Source organism: Mastomys coucha, unplaced genomic scaffold (assembly GCF_008632895.1).
Source record: "Mastomys coucha isolate ucsf_1 unplaced genomic scaffold, UCSF_Mcou_1 pScaffold22, whole genome shotgun sequence".
Classification (NCBI taxonomy): domain Eukaryota; kingdom Metazoa; phylum Chordata; class Mammalia; order Rodentia; family Muridae; genus Mastomys; species Mastomys coucha.
In genome coordinates this window covers 252,084,415-252,091,384 of record NW_022196905.1, presented here as the reverse complement: position 1 = coordinate 252,091,384, position 6,970 = coordinate 252,084,415, and the positions used below count along the sequence as shown (strand labels likewise).

The 6,970-nt window shown below is 40.0% G+C and overlaps 1 protein-coding gene across 2 annotated transcripts in view; it reads left to right on the top strand.

The window, feature by feature from the left end:
• Positions 1–6,970, top strand: part of Adamts18 (ADAM metallopeptidase with thrombospondin type 1 motif 18) — a 151,221-nt gene that overhangs the window by 74,174 nt on the left and 70,077 nt on the right. For both annotated transcript variants that reach the window (XM_031341504.1, XM_031341506.1), the window contains 3 exons: positions 81–240; positions 2,206–2,311; positions 6,101–6,238. In XM_031341504.1, the coding sequence (XP_031197364.1) occupies positions 81–240; positions 2,206–2,311; positions 6,101–6,238 (404 nt within the window). The remainder of the gene's footprint in view (positions 1–80; positions 241–2,205; positions 2,312–6,100; positions 6,239–6,970) is intronic.

Below are 6,970 nucleotides of genomic sequence, written 5' to 3'. Positions count from 1 at the left end.
TTGCCTCCCCAGCCACAGTGGTTTAACCTTCTCTCCTCTGGCAAAATCATCACTCTTTAATCCCTGTACCTTTCCCATAGGGAGGATTGCTGATCAATCACCACGCAGACCAGTCTCTAAATAGCTTCTGTCAGTGGCAATCAGCCCTTGTGGGAAAGAATGGCAAGAGGCATGACCACGCCATCCTCCTCACAGGATTTGACATTTGTTCCTGGAAGAATGAACCATGTGACACACTAGGTATGGTATGCCCAGATCTCTCATGCATACCCACTAGCTGGGAGGACAGGATGACAACTTTTTGATGGATGCATGGCCCTTTTGAGTCTCATCAAAGGGAACTGATAATACTCATGTGTCACTTACTGTCCAGCATACATTCTGAGAACTGTGTCACTAGGTAATGTTTCTGTGTGGCCATATCAGAGTGTACTCACAGAATCTGAGATGGCCGTGACATCCCTAGACACTATTTTCCCACAGGACCACAGTTGTGTAAGCACCCCACTGTTACCTGAGATCATGATGTGACACTTCGCTGTATTTAAGCCTTTAAATTCTGGAATAGCTTCCTTGTTCCATGGTGAATATGTTCTACTTTACTGGATTCATTGTGGTATGGAGTATCTGTATATCAGTCAGTTTGGTATTTTTCTTTATTGTCCCAGCTGAGGATCAGTGACATGAAGACAGTCATTTGACTAAACACATTTTAGGTCATTCCATAAGGACCATAACCACATAACTGGGATGGTGAAGAAAAAATTTTGACTGCCATAACACCTTACTGTGTCACTGGTCATGGGTGTCTTCTTTAGCAATCTCCTTTACTTTGGAGGACTCCATTCTCCCAATTTTTTTTTTGCCCAACCATCCGTCATAAGAACGGTATCTTTTACTTGCTTGCTGGGTTGCCCATAGTGTTGCCTATAGTAGGAATTGAACTTTTGGCTTTCGGACAAATTTGGTTATTCACATCAAGGTCTGCAAACTTTTGTTCTTCAGTAAATACGTTCTGTTCCACAAAGTGGCAACTACTCACATCAGATATGTTAGCAAGAAACCAATTGCAGACGGTGCAGAAACGAATGAGTGAAGCTTTCCCTAATGAAGTTATGCTGAGGAGACAACCGCAGACAAACGTATAAACAAAGGCTTAAACACAGCAAGCATGCCACTAGGAATCAGTCCCCAATCTGCTCCATAGGTCACTGTCTTTATGGAGCATGTCATGTAGGCTTAAACATTCACATACGCATTGTGAATATCCAGACCTAGATTCAACTGCCTGAATCTCAGGTTCTAATTTGAAATGTAGATAGACATACACATTATATGTACAGTACAATATGTGGTGTTTTCTAAACATATATTAGAAACATTGTGTATCAGGAAACACAGGACTTTTATATATCCAGGCCCTAAATAGGTAGGACTGTGAGCAAGACCATAAACAACCAGCTAGATACCAAGTCAGCCACACTGAGCCACACATTAACCAAGTCACCTCCCCTTATCTAGCATCTCTGTGACCTCTATCACCTAGTCTACAGTCCTTCCTTACCTTTGTCAAGTATGGCATAAATAACATATTAGTTAAGTGATGATTTCACCCATGACACATATGTATGCCTACCTATCAGACTTCCCAGATGGTCTCATGGCTTGGCATTAAGGTGGATGCATCCAATTCACAAGTATGTATTTAATCCTATGTGGCTACCACGCTGGGTTCTAATGGACATAGCTGAAAAGAAGAGACATTCCATGTACTATAAGGTTGATCAAGATAGAAGCAAGGGATGATGGGAATGATTGTATAAGCACTCTTGCAGGAAGGTAACTTTGGAGAATGAAGACACTTGCCAGATTGTGAATGGGGGAAAAGTAGATTTGATCTGTATATATTACCTGGGCATGTTTATGTTTTCTGCTTTACAGAAAGATCAGGAAAGAACTGGAAAGTATATCCTACCCTTAGACAGTAGAGACACTCTTAAGCTAACATTATACCTGGCTATAGCTGTCATTATATCAATTTCTCTTACTCTAATAATAAACTTAGATAAGTCCTATATATTTTTGTGACAATAAAGACATTTATTACTCTTCTGCAAGAAAGAAAATCCTTAAATGTACTAATCCACTAAACTCTATATGTATATACCCAATTAGTGTTAATATTTGAAATTGATCTTTCAATAGGGTTTGCTCCTATCAGTGGAATGTGCAGTAAGTACCGAAGCTGCACCATCAATGAAGACACAGGACTTGGCCTTGCCTTCACCATTGCGCATGAGTCAGGGCACAAGTGAGTGGCTTCTTAATTCCCTACTCTCTGTGGAAACGGGCCAAATAATCATTTGGCCTTCCTCTAATATTTATTATTGATCTAACCAGTGATATGGGACTCATCTTTTACAAGGCTTCAGACTGTGGACTCCAAAAGAGCAGACTCAGTTGCTAAACTATTTGCCACATAAGTATAAGGATGTAATCTTGATCCAAAGAGCACACAGAAAATAATAGCCAACTATGGTGGTGCATGCTTGTAATTCAAGTGTCCTAGTTTCTGTTGTAATGCTGTGAAGAAATACCATGACCAGTGCATCTTATAGAAGAAAGCATTCCAAAGGCATAGGCCATGATCAGCATGGCAGGGAGTATGGCGGCAGGCAGGCATGGCCCAGGAGCAGTAACTGAAAACTTAGATTCCGATTGGTAGGTGAGAACCAGAGAAAGAAAAGGTCTGGGCCTGGCCTGGCCTTTTGAGACCTCAAAGCCCAGAGCCACACCTCTTCCAATAAGACTGCATCTCACAGTTCTTCCCAAATAGTTCTGCCAACTGGGGACCAAACATTCAAATATATGAGCCTATGGGGACCATTCTCATTCAAATCATCTTACCCAGCAATATGGAGACAGATCTCTAACACTAATACTAGCCTTAATCACTGACTAGACATCCTAGTCTACTTGACAAATTCTAAGGCAGTGAGAGACACTGCCTCAAAGCAAAGGGAAAAAAAGTGCCTAAAGAATGATACCCAAGACCTCTATCATCTGTATGTATTCATGTGTACACACACATTCAGTAAAGACCAGTCATTGATATCTTTTTTTTTTTTTTTTACATCATGTGTTACATCATTTAAGGTTTTTGGGTTTGCAAATGAACCATGCAACTTACTTATCTGATTCTCTTGTCTTCTAAGGTATTTATTTTCATTAAGTTTTTGCTTTGGTGAAGGCATTTAAAGCCCGTTCTTCTTTTTTCTCTACATTCTACATTTGCTGCTGCTGAGTCTCATACTTCCCTTCATTTTTAACTTGTATTATATGGCAACAATCTCTCAGAACATTTCCCTGGCTGAACTTGTGACCCTCCTGCCTTAGCCTTCCAAATATTGGGATTAAAGGCCTAAGCTACCCCACCCCTAAACCAGCTCATCCTTTGTATAAAACAAACTAATCATGCTAACATGTAGATCCACCCCTGCTAGTGCAATGATACAATGAATTCAGTTTTCCAAATACTGGCTATAAAAAGTGCAACCATTCTTGCTTATGAGTCAAAGTTATCTGAACCCCAAATCTAATGCACTAGTTAAGGAAAACAAGCCATAGTCGTCAGATAGTGTGGAAGAGAAGTGTTAAACGTAAGAGAAGAAAGGATGCTGGGGTGGGAGTTTGATTAATAAGACTTTTGCTATGCAAGCTTTAGGTAGGAGTTTGATTAGTAAGGCTGAGTTTAGGATCTGAGTTCAGCCCCCAGGTATGGGAGTTTCTGCTGGTAATTTCAGGGATGAAGGAGGCAGAAGCAGAAGCCAGAAGATGCCCAAGACTCAGTGGCTGCCCAGCTGAGGCTAGCTCTTGAGTTCTGGGCCAAGGAGAAATGCCATCTCATTTCTCAGGTGGAAAGCACCTGAGGAGCCATACCAGAGCTGAACTTCTGGATTTCATACAGATGTGCATGCAAGTATGTGCATGCACACATGAACACACAGAATGGGCAGAAGTGGAATACATTTTCAGGATCAGAGCTTGGCATGTGGCCTTTTTGGCATGAAGTCAGTGAAGCAGGTAGTGACTGAGATTTGAGGAGGACTTTTGAAATAAGCAGGAAGAACTTATCTTTCAAAAGATCACTGGATTAAGGTACTTTGGAAAATGCAAAACTTTGAAACTCAAAATTGAGTTCAAATTAGGTTTTCCTTTGCCCAAAAAATTTCTAGTGAGGCCCTAATTAAGCAGCTTCCCCTCCTTGAATAATGGCTTTCATCTTTCCACTCTTCATGGCTCCTTCTGGAATTTTCGTTCTTCATTCATAGGTTTGAGCATATTTAGAAAGAATGTCTCTCCAACAAATCCACTCAGCTCCCTGCTTAGGCATAAAGAATTGAATTTTGCAAAGCTAAGAATGCAGAAATGCTTTTGTCAAATGTCTTTTGAGATTAGTAAATATGCTTTTGGGAATAGTCACCTTTAAGTCCTGGGGAGTTCATTGATAACCATCCAGTATACAGCCACCCTCCACTCGCTTGTTAAATTGGAAAGAATGCTAGGAAAGAAATAGTTTGTTTTTGTTTGTTTCTTTGTGTTTTGGAGGGGAAACTAGGAATGGAGAAATTTACATGTAAATAAAGAAAATATCTAAAAAAGAAAAAAATGTCTAGATTGTAGGCATAGCTCACAGCAAAGTCCTGTATATTCATCCTCATTTGTTAGAGCCTACCTTCAAAAGGTAGCCATATAATAACATTTTCCCCATGGGAATTATAACTGCTTATATGAATTACTCTTAAGAGGCAGATTTTATTTCCTTAAATGATCAGATTAAGAACAACTTAAATTCATGATCAATTCATATAAACATCTTTCTGTGCTTTGCCCCTCTTGAAAGAAACATCACAAAATTTTCTGTTTTGTGAATATTTTCCAAAGATGGCTGCAGAAGCATTTTGTAGCACTTCCTCAGACAACAAGAGACAATGCATTTGCTTTGCATGCAAGGAGACTGGAAACCAATTAGAAAAAATGCATGATCTTTAGGGAATGTCAAAGAGGGATCAGAATTATGGGCAGCTGTGAGCCACCTGATGTCATGGGTGCTAAGAACCACACTTGAGTCTTCTGAAAGAACAGAAAGTGCTCCTAAACACTGAGCCATCTTTCCAGCCCACCACATAATGCATTTAAACAAGATTGCAATGCTAATTTTCTACAAGGAAATTCATTATTTTACTTTTACAGAAAAGATGGTGTTCAGAAATCATTGATAATACTCTCTAACAGGCTGAGGTATAGGAAGTTCTGGTTTTTCTCTCATATGTTTTGAATGGTTTTTCACCATTACTTTGTAAATAAATATCTTTATTTTTATGAGGGGACTAATTATAATCTGAATTAGGGAGTTTAGCTAATCAGTTGATCATCTTTTGAGGGAAGATTTATATGGTGTTAGCTTTATGAATATCCATAAAGGGTGTATAATTACCTTTTCTGGTGCCTACATCCTCCTTACTCTGAACTTCTGTACCATAGATCTAGGATTGATGACAAGAGAAATTGGCCATTTTTAGAAATGAGCCATCCAAGCTTTAAAACAGTTAAGTCTTTTTTAACATTATTATTTTACTCATTTTGTTTTATGTACATGCATGCATGCATATGGTTTGCATGTGTACATACGTGTGTGTGAGTGTGTGTGTGTGTGTCATTTGTAGGAGTCTGTTCTTTCCTTGCATACAATGTTACTGTGTGTGCCAGAGACTGAACTCCAACAGTCAAGTTTGGCCACTAGTGTCTTTAAATACTGAGCCATCTTACTGGTCTAACCTAAGAAATCTTGACCAAGCCATCCTGGCCTTTACATACAGAGCAGATAAACCATTCTTCAGTTTTGTGGCCGTTCAATAACAAAGTCTTTAACATTCTTCAAGTTTTTCTGCAGAAATTATACAATAGTCCATAGTAACTAGTTTTGTCATGATTCCTGTTTCCACCTGGGTCTTCTAAGTCTCGGTGTATTTTTTCCCCATTTTTCTAGTGGTAACTTAGAACATGGATTCACAGAAGGCAGTTTCCCTTTCTCTTTCAGCTTTGGCATGGTTCACGATGGTGAAGGCAACCCCTGCAGGAAGGCAGAAGGCAACATCATGTCACCCACACTGACCGGAAACAATGGAGTGTTTTCATGGTCTTCCTGCAGCCGACAGTACCTCAAGAAATTCCTCAGGTAAAAATGGGCGAAATCCTGGGGTCTGTGACCAGTTTCGTAGCAGTATACAGTGGGTATTAAGGCAAATGTTCAAGCCAGGCCTGGTGGACGGGCTGGTCATTGTGACTGCTTGGGAGGCTGAGATAGAATGGTTGAAAGGTAATGGTCTAACCTGGGTTAGAATGTAAGTTCAAGGTCAGCCTGAAGAATATAGAGTAAAGAGGAGGCTTACAGATAGAGCTTATCATTAGAGTGCTCACCTCACATATGTGAAGCACCAGGCTTAACCTCTAGCACCCCAAAAGGAAATGAACCAAATGGCAAATACTCCATAGAAATATCTTTTGGTTCTCAATGAAGAAAAAGACTAAAAATTCCTAGTACGATGACACTGATAATTGTAATGATCTGGTTGTTGAAAGTATATTGAAGTCCTATGACTATGCTAGATTCCCTTCACATTTTGCCTTACTGGGTGGCAAGATGGCCCAGTAGTAAACATACCTGCTATCAAACCCAACCACTTGAATTCCATACTGGGATTGCCATGATGGGGAGAGAACTGACTTCTGCAAGTTGTCCTTTGACCTGCATGCTCGGGTTGTGACGTTCAGAAGCTTGCATATGTGAAAACACGTACACACAGGCACACACACACACACACACAAATGCCTAATGTATGTCAGATGGCACACTACAGACTCACACTTAGATCCATTCTCTCTCTCTCTCTCTCTCTCTCTCTCTCTC